This window comes from Phalacrocorax aristotelis, chromosome 6, assembly GCF_949628215.1.
Source record: "Phalacrocorax aristotelis chromosome 6, bGulAri2.1, whole genome shotgun sequence".
In the NCBI taxonomy this organism is placed as follows: domain Eukaryota; kingdom Metazoa; phylum Chordata; class Aves; order Suliformes; family Phalacrocoracidae; genus Phalacrocorax; species Phalacrocorax aristotelis.
This window is the reverse complement of record NC_134281.1, coordinates 44,173,360-44,196,759: the sequence shown is the minus strand read 5'-3', so window position 1 is coordinate 44,196,759 and position 23,400 is coordinate 44,173,360. Positions and strand designations below refer to the sequence as shown.

The 23,400-nt window shown below is 43.0% G+C and overlaps 1 protein-coding gene across 13 annotated transcripts in view; it reads left to right on the top strand.

Moving 5' to 3' along the window:
• The window catches only part of C8A (complement C8 alpha chain), a 27,520-nt gene extending 4,120 nt beyond the window's left edge, over positions 1-23,400 (top strand). For 4 of the 13 annotated variants that reach the window (XM_075097502.1, XM_075097501.1, XM_075097503.1 and 1 more), the window contains exons 3-15: positions 2-111; positions 688-3,242; positions 4,204-4,258; positions 6,339-6,435; positions 7,381-7,525; positions 8,722-8,866; positions 10,375-10,564; positions 12,052-12,270; positions 13,597-13,837; positions 17,509-17,637; positions 18,183-18,340; positions 20,638-20,860; positions 22,800-23,400. In XM_075097502.1, coding sequence (XP_074953603.1) covers positions 3,173-3,242; positions 4,204-4,258; positions 6,339-6,435; positions 7,381-7,525; positions 8,722-8,866; positions 10,375-10,564; positions 12,052-12,270; positions 13,597-13,837; positions 17,509-17,637; positions 18,183-18,340; positions 20,638-20,860; positions 22,800-22,951 — 1,824 coding nt within the window. In that variant the 5' untranslated portion in view covers positions 2-111; positions 688-3,172 and the 3' untranslated portion in view covers positions 22,952-23,400. The other 9 variants (XM_075097500.1, XM_075097509.1, XM_075097512.1 and 6 more) reach the window with 5 other exon arrangements.

Sequence of the window (23,400 nt, the reverse complement as noted above, 5' to 3'; positions counted from 1 at the left end):
GGCTGCTTACTCTGGTAGAAGGTATGTCATCAGACCGGTTCAGTATTCATTGACACCAAATGAGGACTGGCATGTCCAGCACTAGAGCTGCGGTCATCTTCTGGTCCTTAGGTGGGTGTTTTCCACACCCCTCTGCAGCCACTGGGTTCAGTAACTGGGACATGTGCCCAATGCACATAAATGACACAGAGCTTTGTTGGTCCTTACAACGCACCATCTCACCATGAGCTTTCCGTGGCCAGAGAATTTAAGCTGGGAATGAAGAACAGCGGAACCTCATGAAATGAGATGCACTGCCAGTGCACAGAGGAAAAGCCTGTTGGTGTTTGCAGGGACTAGTCAGCCGTGTTATCGGGACACAGCTGCTACCTGCGGTGTGCAACCATCACTGTGACAGTGACCACTCCTGCCAGCACCTGCAGGCAGTGTTTGCTGTCACACCATTGACATGGAGGACGTTGACCAGGGTCAGGTACAGCCTGCAGCATCCTTTCCCTGCCCTGCAGTAATGCAGCGCACATGGGCATGAGGCCTTCAAGACTGCAGAAACATCAAGCACAGAGCATATGCTCATCAGTATAAATGATAGCAAACTCATTACATCTTATCCTTTTTAATGCTTCTACTTGTCTTCTGTTTGCTGTACAATATAAAGCCATCTTCTAAATCTAAACTCTTCTCTTGAAGGTATCTGTGCAGAGATTTTGATTTTGAAGTTCTGCGATGAAGACCTTGATAACTAGCTTTGTATCCTTGGCAAAAAGGAAGTTATTGTACCAAGCTCCTCTGCAGAGAAAGCTCTCCAGCGCTTGCAGAGTGGATGAGCTGAGAAAGCCCATGTGTGCTGTGAAAGCATGTGTGAAATGGCGAACTTTCCAAGGGCAGAGCTCCAATTGCTAGGCACAATTTCTTCACCTTGCCATATCTAACATCTCTATAACCTCTGTACATTGCAACAATCTCAATATTTTTTTAAAAAACCCACCTTGCCCCTGAATGAAAGGCTGTCTGCTCTGCACTTTTCCCTGGGGAACCAAGAGAGAACAAACAGCACATGGCAGGTGTCATTCACATCGACAGCAAGAAGCTTGGATACAACTTTGGGGCTATGATGTATCGAACAGAATAAAAAAGAACAGGACTCTGTTCATGGTCTTCAAGTTAGGAACAAATTCAGATTTACAGTATTGTGTGAATAACGTACTACAACAATTATAAATAGAATATTGGCATTAAAAAGGATGATTCTTTTAAGTAACTTTATCCCCTGCAGAAAAACCACGAATATACTAAAAAATAAAAATCTACATTTAAAGAAAGTACAAATGCAAATTGCTGGACAACAACAACGTTATGTTAGCTCTTGTAATATAACTTCACCCTGGAGCTAGGCTTGTGTAGACAGCCATGTTACCAAATGTGCTGCTCAGGTGCTATTTAAAAGATCAATGCATTCTGCAGGCAGAAATTACTTCCCCTTGTTGGGCCAAAGTCATTTGAAGCGGAGGCTTTTTGAAGTAGAAAAAAATCCTGTATTGCTAGAAGAGAGGAAAAAGTGGATGCCTGTTTGTTTACACTGAGTTAATCTGCTCCTGGTTTTAGATACGTAAGAGTTGTAAATGAGGAGTTATGTGTTGTCTAATTAGAGGTTAGCAGTGAAGGGTTTTCCAGGGTCCGGGAAAAGAACTTTGCAATGGGAATAATCCCAAAGTGACGATGCAAATTCCCACCCAGGCTTTGATGCAGCAAGCTCACTGCTTATCCCAGCCCGCTCACAGCCCGTATTTCCATGCTCTTGAAGAGCCCCAAGACTTCAGTTCACGGCTCATCATCCTGAAGGTGACTGCATCGCTATCGACAGCACGGCTAGCATTGCAAGTCAGAGGTTCAGAGAGTTAATTCAGGTTTAGAGGCAAGGATACAACACACGTTTTAGAAAAGTTCAATTCATAATGTTATAAATGGAACCATAACTTTTATATATATCACTTTTGGAACATAACACCTTTGAGAAAGGTTCTTTAATTTCACCTCTAATGTGGTGTGCCTTGCTTGCTGCTTAAATCTCTCTCGCACACCTCCCCCCCCAAACGACCTCACCTATCAGTGTGAAATTGTTGTTGTGCCTGATTGCACAAACCAGCCCAGCCTTTTACCTGGGAGATGTGCCACAAATAACTTTCATTATATATATGGTGTGTTTCTGACGTTACTATCAGCAAAGGAAAGATATAATGCTTCGACAGTCTTGCTTAGATGCTGAGGAGGCACTTGACTGTGCAAAGCAACCATTTATATCACAGGACAGCAGAAGTTTGGACCAAAGACAGATTTGGCAGATGGCCAGGGAGGCTCCCACCATGGAGACAGTGGGGTCCATCCCCACCAGACTTTTATGAGCATTGCTAAAACCTTTTTATGTCGTTCTGTCTTAACAGCAACATGCAGAGAGGCTGTGATGTGTAACAGGGAGGTAACGATGGGGATCGCCTTAGGCTAGTTTCAATCCCCCGCTTTTCTCCCAGGCAAAAGCAATTTAGGTTTAATAGTATATATATATGAAAAATATTAAAACCCTTATTTGAGTACTTCTTGTGTAGGCAAAGAAAGGAGAAGGACTTTCTGAACTCATCTGAAGTGCGTTAGTAGGTAAGGGATCACATTAACATACTCTCGAAGGTCAGAAAAAGGCAGTTTTCATTTCATTTCGCTACAGTTTACCCATGTGCTACATTTCTTTGCGTTTAGCAAAGGCAAGCCCCAGGGTCATTCTGAACTTTAATTACATTAAAAGTAACATGGTAAGAGGTCCTTTTATTTTGATAATTCACAATACCATCTATTGAAATTAGCTTTGCAATTAATTTGGGAAATACACAAAGTGACACTTCTATCCCAGTCTTTTGTGGACAGAGGACAATTCACTGTCTGTTTAATAGCTGTAATAGTCTGAGACCAGATTTTTCTACAATAATTACACTTTCTCTTCAATTTATGGAGGTTCAAGCTTCCCGTTGTCTGCTGGGAACACTTCATTTATTCATGAAGCATCTCATCCCACTTAATCAGAAGAAAAGCAAGGAGATACAGACACTTGTTCAAACAGAAAAGTCTCTGTAGATCTCTTACTCTTTTTTGTTTAACTAATACCTAATGAAGTTATAGATTCCTTATGCATTTTTGTGCCTGCCCAGGAGCCCTCGGGGGAATTTTGCAGGTGATGTGCAAGCTCGAGGAAACAGGCATGGGGCAACTTGAGCTACAGCATGACCAACTGTCTTTCCAATGGCCTTTTTTTCTTTCTTCCAACATATGAAAAACTAAATAGTCACATCTTGTGACTATTATCTTAATAATAAATAACCCATTGTGTTCTTGCTTTGGATGGTATTGCTTTCGTGTGCACATCCACTACTTCTGTGTTAAGATCTCAAGCAATGAAAAGCATTAGAACTACCATTAACACATGGTTCCGCACAGCATATGGGATAGGACACCATTTCAGATCTAGGAGGTATCTTCCTCATCCCAAATCACTTCAGAAAAAAAAGGTTTAGAGTCTTATGTTGCAATGACTGTGTAGGGCTCTCCAAAAGCCAGGTGAAAACTCACACCAGCTTTGGAGACAGGACACTGTCTGATGGGGATAACAATAGAAACATTTCCCTGAGGTATCTGGAAGGCACATGTTCCTCATAACAGAATTCTATAATAATTTTCAATTTGCTGAACCAGGAAGCTTTTCCCTGGTGAGCAACCAGGTACACCAAAATTGCAGTTAGGTCACTGTGGGAAATAAAATTAGTTTCCTCCTCCTTCAAATTAAAAGGAGGGTGCAGGCTGGACAAGAAACATGCTGCTGCAATAGGACTTGATTGACTTTAATGTGGAAACAGTTGCACAGTTTATTATATTCCCTTGCCAGAAAACTGGGAATTTGTTTCCAAAAGGGCAAAGGCCTCTGGGATGTGTCCTGATTCTTTGTGATTCGATCTGTGCCATTGTCAATGATTTACTGTAGCGTTTTGGAGTCCGGTGAGTTCCGTGCTTCTTCTAGCAGTGCTTGCCCCATGGCATTCTGAAGCCTAAAACTTTTGTTTGCAGCTAATCTATAGCAAACATTTGCATATGGAAAAACAATGCGGTGCAGCCTGTGTCAGCTTTCTCCTCTGATTCTCTCTATATGTTCTCTGGCTTTAACAGCATGTCAGGCCACAGCTACAGCACACAGGGAGCTGGAGGCATTGCCTTCCCAGAGGTAAGTTTGTGTCCCCCCCCAACTTTACATATATAAATTATGGGCAAGTCAGTCAGCCCATCAATTTTGTCCTGACTTGAGGCATGTGCACACTGTGCTTTCTGTAAACAGCTACCAGAAAAAAAAATACTGGCAGTTGTCCAAAGCCCAAGCTAAGCATCATAATTCCATCTTACATGGACTGTTTTCACAACGATTTTTGTTTTACAAATGACTATTAAGCCTTCTTAAACTTCCTTACCAAAGTTACCATACTGGTTTTGGGCACTTGGAATGAATTCTCTATACAGGATGATTTATGACTGAATATTTTTCTTATTCTTTTTCATAAATAATTATTTTGCATTTGACTATGTGAAGTTAACAAGTGCGTGTTTATAACCCAATTTTCAATCCAAGCCAGTCCTCATGCCTCTATTTTTCCCCCTGAAAAATATTATTAACCTATACAAGTGTCATTTAGGCTTTGAAGGAAGGGAATAAACAAGTTACCTTTTTTCTAAAGGTATAGTGTCATAGTAGGAAAATGGCTGGATTTTTTTTTCCACAGCTATTAATTTCAGACTTTTTCTAAAGGCAAATATGATTTAGAAGGATCAAAAAAGGTATCAGTGATAATTGGAATGTGGAGACAAGGAGAAGGTGGAAAGGAAAAAAATGTGGTAGTGATACACTTAATTATGAAGGCTTATTCCAATAATCCCTTCTGAAAATGAACAAAGATGAGATTTTTGATGTTTGATGAACTTATCAAACACGGGAGAATAATGAAGAGGTAAATGTAAAATCCAATCGAAGGTGAGCCAATTAAGTACTTTGTGAAGTGCTGAAGGATACAGCCCACAAATCCTACTGTCAGAGTGAAAAGGCATCAATACATGCGTGTCCTCCAGCTCCATGTTTGTCTGCAGGCTCTTGTTGTTTTCCTGGAGCACGATGGCTTTTTATCTCATGCACTGATCTGCATCCACAGGCTCCCTTGCTGAGCTGTTGCAGCTTTCATTTAGTAGTCTCTCTTCTACAGCCTCTGATGAATCCCCAAAGTGCTCCGTAGCTCTGCTAATTATCAATATTTCTCTTTGGACTGCAGTCTCATAAGTAAAACAGACTGCTCATTAGTTAATCACCAAAATAATAATAATAATGTTTTGGCTCAGAATAACCCCTCAAAATGCTTCGAAGGCTGTGGCAAACACAGAGTTGTATTATCACACCACAGATTGCTCCTCAAGACAAAGAAATGCATTATACAAATAAAGATTGTAGGAGTAGGGACAGAAATAGAGACTGTAACAACTGGGCTGGGAGGCAAGAGAAGTAGTTTCTTGCTGTTGTATAGTGATATTCAATGTATGTGCAGAGTCTAATCCAAGGGCCATTGCGATACAACACCCTTGCCATTTTCTTCTTTTATACTCTTCCTTTAATTATTTTCCTCTTCTCAGAATTTATGTTTTCCTGTTAGAAATAGTCAGTCAACAAGTTCTCATAGTCAGCATGGCTTTGTCCCTTGCCTTCTCAGCACTGTTGGTGCAGCCATTCCCGCCGCTCCATAAAGCCCATGGGGATCAGACCCTGATTTCATACTTGTCAGGAAAAATACTGACCATGAGTTAACAATGGTGAAAACAGAGTGAAAATAATAGATTTCAGAGAAGGACCAAGGTGATAAATATCACTACTCCTGGAGTTTGTGATATGCTCCTGAGAAGAAAGGAAAAAAAGAAGCTTTTCCTTAAAACCTCTCTTTTTCTCAAAATCCCATTTACTCAGCGTGTTTGGTCTTATAAGTATGATGTACATATATTTTATTGTAATCTACCTACTGGAAAGGGCTGGGATCTCTTGGGAGAGCAGGAAACCCAAGTAAAAAGCCTCAGGTACTGCACCTGCTGCCCTCGACTGATTCTGATGGTGAATACTTGGACAGGCCATCTCGGGCAATACACCCCCCCATGCTAAGGGATGCTTCCCATTTCCTAAAAAATAGGTTCCTGGTGGAAAAATCCCCTGCTAGCCTCCAGCTCTCCCTAAAACACAGCTTCAAAGACCTTATACTGCTATCTCTTCCCCTGCTTAGAAGAAGAAGCAGAGATGTTAATTCTCCAGCTCCTGTCAACTGTCAGCTGAGCCAGTGGTCAGAATGGACTGATTGCTTTCCTTGCCAAGAGAAAAAAGTAAGACTCCACCGTAATGTATTCATTTATCTTCAGATGTGTCTGTGATGAGGATGTACACACATTAATTATATATATTATACATATTCATCATTCTGAAGCATCCAGTAAACTCATCCAAATATGATGGAGATGCTCCTCTACTAGAGAGGCTCACTCTTACCCTGGTGTAAACTGGGGAAAAAATTTCTTTAAGGCAGCAGAACAGCAAAATGCAGAATCAAGGCAAATTGTGGAATAATCAGGCAGAGTATTTGCCCAAGACTTTCTTTTTCCATCTCGGATTTAATTAAGTATCCCCTGACTCTTAATGCAAATATTCCAATGAAAAGAAATTAAAAGCAGCCTTCATTCATCAGTTCCTTTTCTCAATTTTTTATATAATTTTACATATATCTTCATAATTCAAGAATTTATTTTCAAATAACTGACATAATTTTGCTTTCTACTGAGTTTATATCCCTGCATTTTTTGTTCCTGTGCTTATAATCAGTAAATGATTTGGCTCTTCTTTCCTTCCTGTTTTTTTTTCTTCCTAGTTTAAAGAGCAGCAATTCTCATTAATAATCCATCAGAAATGTTGCAGGATCAGTGTTGTAATTAGTGCCTGTGTCCATCTGAGCCTGTTACATTTCAGAACAAAGCATGTGTAACTGGAAAAAATCCACATTATTTCCAAGGTATAAAATAGGGAAGAGATTTTTAAAAACAGTCATTCCGGCCCACCCCCAAATTCACTTGTATGAACTTCGAGCAAATCTGAGCTCCCTCCTCTCTGCTGACTCTCCTTCTCCATTTCTCATGTGCAAAGTCTGTGGACTACATAGGAAAAATAACAATATAGATAAAAGCGATAGTTTTAATTGCTTTATAGCCTGTGGAGATGATGTCACTGGGGGATACAAGTTAGGTGTTGGCAGTGTTTTTGTCTCTTGTGTGGTTCAGCACCGGTACCGGCGGCTGGTGCAGCCGGCAGGGTTTACGGGGTGGCGATGCCCAGGGCACCTGTGGGATGAGCAAGCTTGCCATGCTGGGACAACGTGCACTGGACCCCCCAGCTGTGGGAAGGACTTCCAGTGTGAGGAAACAGGTGAGTGAACTGGGCACAAACTCCTACCAAGGAGGTTTCAGTCCTGACTGGACAGACCTGGGATGATTTCAGTCCCCTGTCATGGGCAGAGCTTTGCCAAAATGCATTCAGCCCAGCGGCAGGATGGTGAACCAGTGAAAAAGAAAGCAGGAAGTTTCCCCATCTTTGGTTTTTTCCCCCACTTTTACAGAAATCCATTCATGTTAGACTTAGATTTGGATAGAAAAGAAGGCTGTGTGACATGGAAAAGGTTAATATTTCAGTGGAACAAAAAGAGTAGAAATATTCTGCTCCAACTGCTGTGCTACACGCTCACGCTCCCCTCCATGCACACTACCACTCCCACAACACACCACTTTCTCCCCCTGCAAAAGACAGAGTTCAATCATGAATTCAACTAGCAATCTGTTGGAGCGATTTATTTATTTTTAGCCACCCCCAGCTCTGAGGACTGGGATATAATACGGCTGTTCTCTGAAAGTTTGACTAGCCTTGACAGATTTTTGTTTTTACACAAATGACCCAAACTCCCATCTTGAGCATTTAATGAAAATCCTGCTGAAGTTTAGAAATGCACACCAGCTCTGTGACTAGCTCATCTGGACCAAGTCATCATCGCTCTGTTGAGGCAAGTGCGTTGATTCCTGTCACGAATATCATGTCAAGGCTTTCTCCTTACTCCCAGAAGTAAAAGCACTTTCAAGTTGCCCCTCCTGCAAGAGCCATTCCTGAGCTATACTTTCTGCAATACACTCCCCAAATACCTCCTGCAATGGGAAGAGCTAAAACTGCACTTTGACCAACCAGAGCCGACTTCCCTAAGCCAAGCAGAAAAGCTATTGCTTCCTGTATCTCCCTTCCAAAAGCATGACTGTAGATGATAAAATCAGACCATTGAGGTGACCTCTACCTAAGTCCCATCCCACGGGAGCCCAAGGGGGCAGCTGGCTTGGACTCAAGCTGTGCTTGCTCCAGGTTGCAAAGGAACCGCCCTCACCCGCGCCCCCACACACACCACACCCCCCCCGCCAAGGAACTGGGAAAAGCAAGCTTCCAATGGAAAAGCGCTGTTTTTAACACCCCACATGAATTCCTGTGGCCCTGAGATATGGGTGGAAAACAACACTATCAGCGCAAGCTGCCAAAAAGGATTTCTGAAGGGAGCATAAGTGATCAGCTGTACCTATGTACTTTAGGTCGCTGTATTAAACAGCATCTTGTGTGCAATGGAGAGCCAGACTGCAGAGATGGGTCTGATGAGGCTAACTGTGAGGATGAAGATATTGAAAGGCCTTGTGAACATCTATTTCCAATCCCAGGGTCTGAAAAAGCAGCCCAAGGGTGAGTAATTAATCAATAGCTGCTATTCTCACAATCAAAACAGGATCAAGTTTTTTATATTGCTCTTCCTTAGTAATAGCCATGCTCCAGGAATTAATAGGGTGCTGTACAAAACTCAAAAGACAGCTACTGTCCCACCCAACCTGGGTAGGGATGAGGGAGGCAGGAGAGTTCACCCCAGCTTTTATTTCAAATTCTGTCTCATATTTACTATCTGACCTTGGTCTCTCTCAGCCACTCTGTACTTGTGAGTGTCCTTTGTATACTCATGTGACAATATATCCCAGTTCTCTGAGTCCAGTTATCTTTCAACTTTCTTCAGCTGATAAAAGCAATATATTAAAGGAAAGAGTAGAATGTGGAGATGCAGCATCCTGGTGGCTTTTATCCTTAAGGATAAAATTTAACTCCAGCATTTAGGACTTCAGAGCACAGATTCAAGGCAAAGAGCCTGAGCTCCACATGAATATGTGCAGGGTAAACAATCTATCCATGGAAAGTTTTACTGTATTAATTTTCATTTTCTGTTAGGTAATACATGGAAAAGAGGAATCCAGAAGGAGTTTAAAGGCAAATCGTGTGTTGTGACATTTTTGTTTTAAATCTTGTGTTTTAATCAAGATACTGTTTAGTTTCACTTGGAGAACATGGGCTATAGTATAAGAATGTAGTCACCCATCAGCTTCATCCGATGCTCTCTAGAGTCCATGAGACAAATGTCTCTCTGACCTGGGAGAGTCCATCAAAAGTTTTTCCAGACATATATTAATTTTCACCGAACACCCCATTTAATACTGCTCTCTGATATGTTTCTCCTGCATAACATACAAAAGCAATAGCATTTGTTATCTTACTCGTAAAGACAATTCCCTGTTGTGAGGAGCAATGCTGCTGTCTAGTTTGAATAATGCTTTCATTTGGGGCCATGGAATTACAGGGCATATTAAGTAACAGGTGGGATTTCAGAGGGCAGCAGCTGTGATGGCTGGAGAGCAGGAAGAAAGAGGTGTAAGGAAATAATGAGAGACTTGACAAAGCATAAGCAGTCTGCAAGTCTAGGGAGGGCGCTAACTCCCCTGAGAAATGGGACCATTATTAAAAGGAAGGAGATGAACTAAAAAAGGAAACAATTACAGAGAAGGCCAGAAAACACTCTGTGACAGTGAGATGCATTAGGCTGCGAGAGACTCACGGGGGACCTGGAGGAGTTCCAGGGTGTCGGGACTTTCATAAGTACTTGCCAGGAAGGACTGAACAATTTAACTGATTTCTTCATTCTCAAGCATAGGAGTCCAAACCAATGTCTTGGCTGTTTGTCTCCTGCTAGCTTTGGGAAGGAGATATGGAGGGGAACAGACCCAAACATTATATTTTAGGTGCTATCCAAATTCAAAGTCAGACACAGGTAGATAACTTGTAGCATCAGGAGAACAGAAACAGTGACGGAAACTGTTTGGGAAATAAACCAGGGACTGTGGATAACTTTTTGAATGCTGTTTCTCTCCAAGATACAATATCCTAACACAGGAAGAGAGACAGTACGTATATGATCCTAATTTTTTTGGAGGCCACTGTGAGTATGTCTACAATGGCGAGTGGCGGGAGCTGAAGTACGACGCTGCATGTGAACGTCTGTACTACGGAGATGACGAGAAGTATTTCCGCAAACCTTACAACTTTCACATATATCAATTCCTAGTAAGTACTTTGGGTGGTCAAATTTAGCAATGCTTTCCCAGCTAAAAGCCAAACTTCCTATAAAGATATTATGTACATTTTGTCATTCACTACAGGCTGCCTTTCAAGGTACATTTCTCCAGCCACCCCCAAGACAACAGGCAACCAATGATATAAATGCTGCTTTATGGCACATCAAGGAACTAACATGCTTTATCACCCAGGCACCCCCACTGCTTCCCCTGGCCTAGTCAGAGCCAAGAGAAATGGGTTTTCTCTAAATTCTGATATTAATGAGCTGTAGAGCTTGTGCAAGCCACTTGACTCTCTAGAGATGAAGTTGGCCATGTGTAAAACAGGAAGAATGCTATTGGTTCAATCTTTGAAAGCATTTTAAGTCTATGGCATGGCTACAAGGGACATAAATCCAAATTGTGGGTGAGACAAAGACCCTGAAAGCCATCACCATGTATCACAATGCCTATACTCTGGGGGTGGGGTGTTGGTCACATCTGACGTTGGAGACTTAACTAAGTAGAGCAGGGATTCAACCTGGGTCTCCCACGTTGTAAGTGGGCACCTTGGCTACACTGTTAAACATCCATCATGCTTTTTGACATGAATGAAAACACATTATTCCAGGGGAATACTACAGCCACAGGCTCCACGCAAGTGGCTTTCATGTCCTTCCAGCAAGCAGACTCTCCTATGCCCCTTAGATGCCAGTTTGAACCCAGACAGACCCTTCACACATACTTTATTCTCCCATCTATCTGCTGCTGCAGTGGAAGGACATCTGCACCATGATCGGGCACTGAGGGATGCTTGAGCATGTCCCATATGCATCTTGACTTAGGAGCATCTAGGAAGTCACTGACGATGATGTGAGATGTTTTTTTTCAGTGTTGGTAATTTAGCTGGCTTTTTTGAGAGATGGCAAATGGCACAGCCCGGATTCAGCAAGGCTGCTCAATTCCACACACCGGCAAAGTAGAGCTGTCAAGGAAAAGCCACTTCTCTAAAATACAGGCAAAACAATGTTTGCTTTCTAGGACTGCCATTGCAAGAGGCTGGATCACTGCTGTTGGAATGTTTTTTCCTAAATAAATTCATCAGAAGCCGGCTGGAGAGAAAAAATTCACTCCAAAACGTTAGGATTTGGCAGAGCTGTAAGGAACTGGAAGGAGGGGTTTATAATGGGAAGTGTCAAGCTAGCTTAATAGCCACCATTACCAGCTCTGCCTGTAATGGTACTGCTTCAAGTGGTTAAACACAAACCTTTTCCCTGCCTGGATGAAACAAAATGCATGGCTTTATCCACTTTTCTCACATATTTCCAAATGAAATGGCATGTGACTGAGGTCTTTATTCCACATTCACTGCAGTCAATGTCGGTGCTGTCAGGAGCATTGCGGGCTTCAGCAGAGGCACCAACAGCTCCTTAAAGAAATAGAGATTAAAAGGAAGGGAAGTACCTGAAAAATTAATGTCTGTTCCTTTCACTTTAGGCTCATGCTGATTCTGGATTCACTTTTGAGTTTTATGATGATTCAAAAGATCTGCTTGATGCCCTTAAAAGTGACAAATCCAAAACAAAAGGCTTTACCATTGGAATTGGGCCTGGAGCTGGAACTGGGCCTGGAGAATTAGCTTTGCAGTTAGACTTCGGCTTCACTTTATCAGGTGGCAAAGGATCCCTGAAGAATTTCACACAATATACTGCAAAGGTAAAAAAAAAAAAAAGAATAAAAAAAAGAAATCAGTGCTGTGTATGCTCCAATCATGTCATCTGTGCATCGCATGATCTGGCTGTAACTTATGTCAGTTTATTCTCTTAATTGTATTTTTTAACACATAGTAATTGTACCTTAATTTGTTCATGTAATTGCAAATGTATGATCGTTAGTAATCCTGTTTGTTGTTCTTATTACATTTTAGCAAACAGGGAGTGGGAATAAAATTGAATTACGAAGCACCACAACACATGTCATCTCATCCCGTCCTGGTTCATGGCTACATTAAGCACATAAATAAAAAAATGCTTAAAATGATGATGAGGGAGGAGGAAATATCAAGATGTTGATCAAAACAGTTGTCCTCAGGGAATGATCTCTGGTAGCAAATGTATCTTGTTCAAATTAATACAAGCTGCCTTCTGATGGGGAAATATGCTACTATTTACAGGAGGTTAAAATACCATGCTGAAAAAAAGAGTACCTGATAATACTGTGTATTTCTCACAGTGAGTTTACATCATGGAATAGCTGTGATGACCCCTTTCCAATCTAATAACACGAATGCTGGTATTTCCCACGTTTACTGTGCCCCGTCTCCACTTCTTTCATGGCTGCTGACATAAAACAATAACGAAGAATTACTTTGATGGTGTTCTGAGTTGAAATGCCCTTAAAAGCTGTGGGAAATTGGCACCATTATAGTATTTACTGTGCCCTTGTCTAGACTCATACAATGTTTGCAGCTAAACAATGATAAATTATTGGAGGAATCGTTTAAAGGGCTGTTCTGGTTGCACTGGAGCCTTGTCCAGGGTGATGGCCAATCTAGAAGAGGGATCATGGTTCTGGTGGTATATCCAGAAAATACTCCCCCATCAGCACCTTCCTGGCCAGGGTATTCCCCCACAGCTGGGCTGGGCTTGCCATGAGCCCTTGTCTGGCATCACTAATTGAGGCTGTGAAAAAAGCAAAAAGGAATAAACAGCACAGAAAAGAAGGCAGAAAAAGAAATAGCAGAAATGGAGGATGGAGGGGAATCACGTGGAGCCCAAGTCTGACCATATTCTCACATTGATTAAAAAAAACCCCACAGCATCCAAACCCATAGCCCTGCCCTCCACTTCACCTAGGCATATGAGAAAGAGACACTTCCTGTAAAAGAATTGTTACTGATTTCATTTAAACTAGGGCTGCTTTTCATGCCTTTAACATCCACTGAGAGTCACAGATTCAGGCTTTCCTCTGCAAACCTAAGGACTAATAATGACTTTTTTTAATTCAATGTTAAGTGGCAGCTCCTCTTTTCTTTACCTGCAGGACATTGGATTCATTAGAGGTGTGACAAAGGTACAGACAGCCCGTTTCAAGATGAGAAGGGACAACATAGTTTTGGATGAAGACATGCTGCTTTCCCTGCGGGAGCTTCCAGACACCTACAACTATGGCATGTATGCCAAATTCATCAATGACTATGGCACCCATTTCATGACATCCGGCACTATGGGAGGTGTCTTTGAGTACATCCTTGTCATTAACAAGGAGGAAATGAGAAGAAAAGGTTAGAAAACCACAAGATATTATCTGTCCACAACTTTCTGCTCTAAACCAAGCATTTCCAACCTGGAGACCATGGGGTGGGTCCAGTCCACCAGAGTAATTCATCTGGCTATGGCTGCTCCCCACAACCATCATCTCCTAATGTCACTTGCTACATTTCTCTAAACTTCTATTTCTTATAGTCTTTGTTCTGGCCATTGACATGAATGCATAACAGTATCAAACTCATCCAGAGTAAAGTAGGATAGTCCAGTCATGTTTTAGCCTCCTAATAGTGAGAATTTCAATTTTCTGTAAATGGAACTAACACATCGCACTTGGCAATACCTCTGCCATTTTACTCCAGTTAATATCATATCTGAAGACTAACAGACCTCTGTTAGCTCTGATTCTCAACAGATTAGAGTGTATGAGGCTGGAGAGCCACACTTCTAAATCTCAGTTACATAAAATATCTACTGCAGATGTCTAGATTGCAAGAACAGCCACTACTGGCGAGCCAAAATATAACATTTTTCCTAATCAAAAACATAAGATGCAGAACAATAACACTGTACTTTAGTACACTAACTGGATTGTCAACTTTTACAAAGGTGTCAACAATGCAGTAGATCCCACTTCCCCTTAGGACCATCACTCCACTCTACTGAGGGTGACACTGCCTTGGTAACTCCAGGCTGGACATTCAAGCAAAAGAAAATTGTGATCTTGGACAACAGGTGCAAACTGCTGCAGTTGGTACCAGTTGCTCTAATTCCATTAATTTCCATGGTTTTGCCCCAAATTCTGCCTCTGATCTGAAATGGTTGGTACTATCAGTGTTAGGATAACTATTCACTTCATATTGAGTGTTAACCATGATGATTTTTCCACAAGAAATTACCAATTGAGATAATTTTCATCAAGTTGCTGAACTACTAATGTCTGGAAAGATGATGCCTCTTCAAATCATTTATTCACTTTGAAGAGTGATTGATATTGAAGTGAAAAAGATCTTGGCAAGCAAGTCTTCAGGAAGCAGACTGCCAATTTCAGGGGAAGAATGAATCAAGAGCATGTGGAGGGAGGCTATTATTTTGCTTTATCTTGTTCTTGCTGTGTATATAAGGAGGAGATTTACTGCTACGAGATGCCCTATTTTAGGAAAGAAGGATGTTGAAGTTCAGCAAAAGACAAAAATGTGCTCCAGTAGAGACGTAACTTTAATTCCAATGTAGCACAGTCGTTAAGTTTCATCTAACCCAGACTCTGCTAGAAAGCCCACATTTACCAAGTCAGCAGTACTCTATGTCACATGACGTAGACCCAGAAGGACTCACATGCAGTGGCTGATATGACACTGTCTAAAAGCATTTAGTTAAAAAAACAACCACCTGATTTTTCTAATGTTGATCACAGCCATGCTTGAAGGCTGTGTTTGCAAGAGGATTATCTGCCTCCCCTGAGGAATGGTCAGGATCAGGATATAAGCACTCAAGTCTTAAAATCAGAGCTTCAAAAGATGAGTTTGAAGACCTGCAGATGCCTGGAGATGTACTGCTGAGTCCTCACAGGGCTGAGCAGCAAGACACCTGTTTTAGATCACCCACTGCATCCTGAGGGCCCACCTAGCCATTGAGGCTATGTGATGAATGCCCTGGAAGAGAAAACACCCCTTTTTATAGACCAGTGACTAAAGTACATGACCAGGAAAAAGATCCCTAGGCTGAGTCCTCCCTAAATAAGAGACAGCTTGGGCAGTCACTGAGCATCTAGCTAGGCATAGGCATGAGCTGGACTTTAAGCATCTAGGAAACCTGAATTTTGAAAATGACCTCCCCTTTTGGGTTTAGATGCCCAGGAATAGACCACAACTCACTGATGCAGAGCTTAGGATTGCAGTTTTGCTGCCAGACCCATTTCTAGCTTTCAGGCTGCAAGGGCTTGTATGGATGTGGTCATGAGTGAAATAAATACATACGTCAGAACGAGGTCCCTTGTTGCTCCTCCATCAATATTTTTCATTACTTGTTTTTAAAATAGATTGTTATGGTTCTATTATTTAGCAGAAACAGTATGATGTGTTCACACATTACAAGAACATTTATGGGAGAAACATTATGCATAGAGTAAATTAGAAAGAGTCTTCATATATTCTGATTAATTCAAAATGCAGCAGTAAATCTTATTACTCAAGCATATTTAACTATCACAAATTATATCATATAAAAGACTATCAGGGCTCCCCCCTCAAGTGCCAATATTTTCTGTGACCACCCTTTTGCAATGATAACCACTTTTCATTTATCACCACCCGATCTTGCTGCAACCAATAGCAAATTGTATTGACAGACCCTCGCTGAACATAATTACTCACAAGGAACCATGGTGAATCAATTAATCAGGGTGTTCCTCAAGTTTAATTTTATGGCACTCCAACACCAAGATAAGCAATCAGTCATGTTGTTTTGGGTGAATGAACTTTACCCACTGTGTTTACAACTGTTGAACAGTTTAGTACAAGTAATTGAGCGCTACACATTTAATCTTTCTCAAGGGCCCAGTTTTGCAATGCAATGTAATTCCCCTTGAAGTCTTGAGCATGCTTCAGCTCTCACCAGTTTGAGTCGAGGACCTGTAGCCCCTTTCTCAGGATGCCGAGCACCTCTGTCAGTTGGGACCCACCAAGCCAATGAGCAGATACACGCCCTGCATGGCTCCAGCAAGCCTCTCCTGCAGGGTGTGCGGAAGGGAGCAAAACCAGAGCTATGGGTGTTTTACCAGTATTTTAAACACAAGCAAGACAAGACACTGCTTCCCAGTGCTGAGGTGAGGCAGTTCAGCAGGCAATGCTCTGGGCTGGGGCTCAGCCAGAGGGTCGATTTTTAGACCATTAAGCCATGACGCACAAATCCCGCTGACCTCTGTGCCTCCCTTTCACTACTGGGGTATTGATCGCTGGGCTGCTTTGTAAAACACTTTAAGGTCCTCTGACAAAAAGAGCAATATAAAAGTTACCTAGTTCTTACAATACCCATATTTATTGAAATCAATGGATTTTTTTTTTAACTATTACAGAAAACAGCCTTATATTTGCAGTACACTGAAGTGTGTACATAAAACCAGGCTGTATGAAATATGCACATTGCTTACCTTGGTGAAACCACCTCATTAGTTCCCTGCTCCCCTCTGCAGTCACTTCATGGGTCTCCAGTTACATATTTTCATGATGTATGTTGTGGTGCTGGTAGCAGCAGGCAGTAGGGCTTTGGCATTTCTCAGTAGACAGACCCTTTGCAAGTCGCTACTTAAGATGTTACTTAAGCCACTAATAGATGGGTCAGAGCCTCAGTTTAGCAAAATTAGCAAGGATCTATTGATTACAGCTGCTGTTCCCAGCTTTACCCTAGATATCAGTTAGTCTGTAAAAAAAAAAAAAAAGTTTTATTTTTAAATAAATAGACCAAAAGAGGAAATACACACCTGAAAGCCTATAAATATTGGCTTTTTCACTGAAAGACTAAAGGATGTCCTCTGCCCAGAATAGCTCTTGACTTTGAATAACAAGCCATGCAAATAACTGAGTATTTTCTTCATTGATAGGAAAAAAAAACCCCAAAACTAGTAGGAAAATGAACATCCTTCCACTCAGAATTAGTCACTGATTTTACTGTTTTCCTTTCTGTTTTGCAGACATCAGTGCCGAAGAGATAAGTGCCTGCGTTGGCTGGTCAATTGGCCTTACAGTTAGCGACAGTAAACTGCATTCGGAAGCATCTGTGTCAGCCTCTGATTGTGCAAAGAAAGGATTTCTGAAAACTGGTATGCTAGCAGTTAAGGCATGTCTTAACAGATGTCTGTTAAGGCATCTTGCATCACTTCTTCTGGTCACTTGGGCATGGAGATTCAAGTAGGGTCACACAAGGGTACAAAGAGTGCTCTGGTGCCTTCCTCAGCCATGGTTCATGCCTAGTTGTGGGACCAAAGCAACTTTGGGTCCAAGTCTCCAGAAGTACTGATTGCTCTTGAAAGAGCAGGAATTAAGGTAGCAATACCTGGATTAGAGACATGTGTGTGATCTACTGCCCACATGCTAACTAGAAACAAAGGCTGGAGGCATGCAGTCTCTTTAGGTCTTACCAGCTTAGGGCGTTTGTGATGCTCAACTCATCACCAACAGCCTTGTGGTAAGGTGGCAGGGCTCACCCTGTGAGCAGGGAATGCTGAGCAACCATCGATTTCAGGAAGCAGCACGAGTGTGGCACACTGATAGCCTCTTGCATGATTGATCTCACCTCCTTAAAGCAGTTTCTAATGTATGTGTGGAAATGGTAACTAAATAATATGGGGGTAATTCAACTTTTCAGATGCTAAGAGCAACAGTGCAGTTGTGGAAGATATTATTCCCCGGATTAGAGGCGGAGATACCAGTTACAGCGGAGGACTCTTGAACAGTTGGGATGGCAATATGTATCGTCACTGGGGAAGGTCATTAAAATATAATCCTGCTGTTATTGATTTTGAGGTAAGGCTTTTCTGCAGTTGAAGAAACTCCGCTGCTATAAGGAATGAAAGCGTAGTCGAGCAGATCATTTCGTATTTTTATTGTGATCCCATCGCAGAACAAGATTAAATGTAATGGGCCACTGATCTGGTAACCTCTTATTCATTTCACAATGGGGAGTACATCTCCCACAGACCGCATCCGCAGGGAGACGGACAAGGAGCTTAATGCTGGATTAGTGCCGAGTTAAGTTTTTGATGTGTCACCAAACAGCTTCCTGATGAATGGCTCTCTGCTGTTGCATTCATCCCTATTATTCTCCGTGATGCTGTTTGCCCTTCTGTGTAAGCTGGGGACTTATGGGGGGCTGGGGAAGGAGTCTTGCCTCCCCAGCAAAGGCTCTGCATAGACACCCCTGATTTTCACCTGCCTCAGTGCCACAGTGGCTATGCCTAACCTCTGCAGACCATGGTGGGTATTGCTATGGGTGCTTCCAGGAGTTTGTAGAGCAGGTGGGTCCTGCCTCTCTCCATGCTCCACAAAAAGGCCATAAAGATAAGCCAAGTTTCCCTCCTCCCTTCATTTTATTGGATGCCTCATACAATGGAAAGGTCACTGAAGCAGCCTACAGGGCCTCAGAGATTGGGAGGAGATGGGTGCAAGTGGACAGGATGGAAAGGAAGGGAGAATCCAGGGCCAGAGACCACAGAGGCATGAGGAGGCAGGAGCATTCCTTAGCTGTGGCAAGGAGTACCACATCTGCCCTGAGATGCTACGATCACTGGTCTGCTCCAGGAGGGCAGCTGTGGGGTGTGGGGCAAGGACCTCGGTCACAGCAGCGACACGCTGCCACTTCCATCCCTCTCAACTTCATTTGAAAGCACACCTGCTCCTGGCTCTGACAGAGGGTGGGAGAAAGGAAGGTGGAATCAGGAACCATCTGTGTTATTGGCAGGGCAAGAGGGATTCTGCAAACCTTCCTGGGCAGCACCCTGGCAGCAGAAAGCCCTGATAAAGTACAACAAGCGCTTTCAGTTCCTCCTGAATGCATGCTGCAGGTTATTCACCTTTCTGCACAAGTTCCCATCAATTCTGGGCAAAACTTATTGCAATTTTCCAGTAAACCATGGGCTGACCTCTCTGTTGGCTGCTCCAGAGCTCAGTAGTTGTGCAATGGGAGCTGCTGATAAGTGCTCATGTCCACTTCAGAAGCTCTTATCTGCAGCTCCCTCTCGTTGGTTAAACAGGCTTGTACAAATTTGTCTAAGAGCTCTTCTCAAAGCCCAGCTAATCCTCCCCACAAATTGCTTTCACTGTGCCTTGTGCAATGAGATGATGCCCAGCTCTTCTCTGGGACCGGGTTCCACTGGTTCCCAGCCAGGATGTGCAGAGTTTGCACAGATGCATGGATGAACAAATACAAACACGTGTCCTCAGACCAGCCTTAGACTTTTAGCTTTAATATTCAGTTGAATTTTTGTTACTGGTGAAAAGAGAAGGGCTGAGATTTTTTTCAGGGAACCATTTTCTAAACACAGTTTAATACTTAAAACACCCCAATGAGCCACTCAGAGCTTTTCAGGAAGTTGAATGCTACCTCCAGTGCATGAGCCTGCAGCCCTTCAGCTCATCCAGCCATTTTTATAAAACAGGTTGAATGGAGAAGACAAGTTATAATTACAGTTGCCCACGCTGAGATATTTTGGCTGAATGGTACATAGGAACTGGATTTTTCTACTAGAAACATTATACAATGTTATATTCTTAAAGCTGGAGATGGTACAATATTATTTTGCTACATCAAAGGGCAAAATATAGGTAGGTGAACTTCTCCATGCTCGCTGTTTACCAGATGGTTCACAATCTGCTAACCATTAGTGGTAGGTCAGCATTAAGTTTTGATAACACCCACTGTCCAAAGCTCTTACCAAAATATTTTAGTTCAAAAAGGCAAAAAGCATGCAAGAATCTCTGAGATAGTCACAGCACTAAGAAATAGGTCAAAAAATGGGCTTACTGGGGTGCTTTAATTTATTGTTTGAATCCAGACTGAAACTCCAATGCATGTCCAGAAAAGCCAATCCCACACTAACGTCTAAGATGAGGAGGGTTTTGGAACAGTGGTTTCTCACTGGAGCCCATCAATCGTGGTAATGCATTTGCATGATGTACACGGAGCTGTCAAGGAAGACAAATGATTTTTTTCTGAGCCCTGAGTTTATCCAGCAATGTCACAGCTCTCTGACTGCAGCATGGCAGCACCTCAGTTGATACCCAGCTGAAATTATCTCCATGCTATTCACCTCCATCCTATGCAGCTGCAGCCCATCCATGAAATTCTCCGCAGAAGCAACCTTGGCGACCTGGAAACAAAATGGCAAAATCTGAAACAGGCTTTGGATGATTACTTGTTGGAGTTCAATGCCTGCCGCTGTGGACCATGCCAGAACAATGGTGAACCTGTTTTGGTGGGGGAGACATGTTTCTGCCAGTGTCGACCAGGTTATGGAGGCCCCGCCTGTGAGCAGACTAAGCGCCAAGGTAAGACCCCGGCACGCACCCATAGCTGGGGAGGTAGGAAGGCAGCAAAAAGGGACAGGGTTTTCCCCTCCATGTAGTTAACCAACAGCTCTTTGCACCCATGCATCTATCAAGCCTTCGCTTCTGTATTGCTTTTGTTGCTCTGCTATCCTAAGCAGCCCTGCAAGAGACTTAAATTACCAGCTCAGGTGATTATTATAAATAAACTAGTGGAAATGAGGATGTGTTTTATAGCTTCAGACTTTCTGACACATTGCAAAAAGCTGAGCTGGGGTGCAGCAGCAGCTCAGAGGCAAAGCCCAGCTGCCCCTATTGCCAGCTAAGGGGTGGGCTCTGCCTCCCTGCAGTGCTCTATGGATGCAGCTCGTTACTGTGAATGAGACTGTCATCTGGTCCTCGCTGACTGGCATGTCACACCCTCAGGATGGTGATTCTCTGGAGTGCTTGCAGCATCCCTCTATGGACGCCTGCTACAAGGGTGCAAACCCCGACAGGCAGGGAGGGAAGGGAGGCTGAAAGGGTCAGGCTAAGAGACGGGGAAGTGGTGCTCAAGAAATGTGCCACCAAAAATGCTGTTTTAGTAAAAAATTGCCACATCATTGCCAGATTCACACACACCCTCCATCATCACCCAATAGGGAAACACTCTAACTAGAGTATCTATCTTGGAGAAAAAAACGTGTTTTTCCAAAGAGACAGGCTTTTATATTTTCTTTATTACTTTATATGTTATCCTAAAAAATTGAATTAATTGCAAAAAAACCCCAACCTCGGAACACGCTCTTTTACTTTTGTTCTCATTCGTGATGAGAAAAAAAATACAAATCTCAGCAGAAAGATCCATCTTCAGCGCAGCTCCACCAGACAGAGCTCCAGGCCTTCAACTGCGTGCTCCTAACTAGGTTCTCACCATTGGAAAAGCAAAGGTGTGATGAGATAAGGAGGAAGCGCAGAGCTGGGCAGATGGTTTATGAAGCTGAGCTCAAAAACATTGCTTCAGTGACTCAAAAGTGGGCTTTAAAAAAAATAAATCTCAGGTTCTTTGAGTTGCCTCCAAATCCAAGGAATCTACCTTAGATGAGGAGCATGGAAAGCTCCGGGCCCCGAAGCAGCCCACCAAAATGGCCAGCCCATGTGCTCCCTGCTTTTAGCAATAGTGGGGACACACACAGGTCTAGCTCATGGGAAATGAAGCAAATTTTTAGTTTCAGAACTCATTTAAGACCAAACCTAGTTTTTTAAAGAACAATGTTCTAGCAGATGGGAAACCCAGCTTTCCAGGCAGCACTAAGTAAGAGTACACACATCCATTTATGCTGTCTGGATTAATAAAGTGCCCAAGCCAGGCATGAAGGCCAGCTGAGTAAATAAAAAATGACAGTAAATGACAGCCATCAAGCATTCCCATCATTCAGGAGTGCCACCATAATCCATAGTATCGAACGCTCCTGACAACTCAGTCTGTACTGTAATGAAAAAGCCTTGAAATGACCCATCTCCAAAGGGATGGGCAGACTTTTCAAAACACCTCCACGATGTCGGGAGACTTTTGTCCCTCTGCCATGTTTAGAGGTGAGAAAGTTAATGCAGAGAGTGCTGTCAGCTGCCCTTGGAAAGCCAAGCCACCGCCTTTCAGATGAGCAGAGGAGAAAAAGACATAGCTATTGGTGTTTGAAGAAGGTGATGCTGCTTCACCTCCTCTGGCTTCAAAGTGCCTTAATCTCAACAGCTGTCTGCGTGCTGGGCATGGCTGGGATGGACCAGGGAGCCCCACTCGCAGCATATGTTACAGCCGGAGCTGAAATCACGAACCAGTGGTGGCATTCAGCTCAATCGTCCTTGCCTGCTCCCGTGTGAAGTACGCCTCTGCAATCAGGCCATACACAGCATTTCAGTCCTGAATGCCTTCCCCCCTTTTTTTTTTTTAATGCATTTACAGGTGGCGAGATGAATGGGGGCTGGAGCTGCTGGTCACACTGGGCTCCCTGCCAGTCAGGCACAGTGCGGCGCAGCCGGCAGTGCAACAACCCAGCCCCGCAGGGCGGTGGGGAGCCCTGCGTGGGGAGGGACCTGCAGAGCAAAGCCTGCTGAAGACCCACGGGATGGCATTGCTCCCCACAAGTACATGGTCAAGAGCGGTTTGGAGTCTGTGCTGGGCTATAAATACTCTGGGCATAATTCTGTAATGGAATTATGCTGGGGAGAAATAATTGTCAAGTTATGCATTTCTATATGTATGGAGGCACGCTGGATTTGCTGTAGAAAACCAGACCAATTGCTCTGGTTGAGTGAATGAATGCCTGGCTGCCCTCTCACCCTCGCACCTCAGGATGTGATGGGAGCCCCACCAGTTCACAGCAGCACTGCCACAATACAGGAGATGGCAGAGAATCCAGCTGGGTGGCTTCGCTGCTGGGTGACCGTGGGGCTATGACATGGCATGAAATAAACTTACTAAAAGTGTTTACATAAGTAAGCCTGACTCGCAGGAATTTTTATATTTGCCTTTGGAAAACACATTAAAGCTCACGATCCTTGCA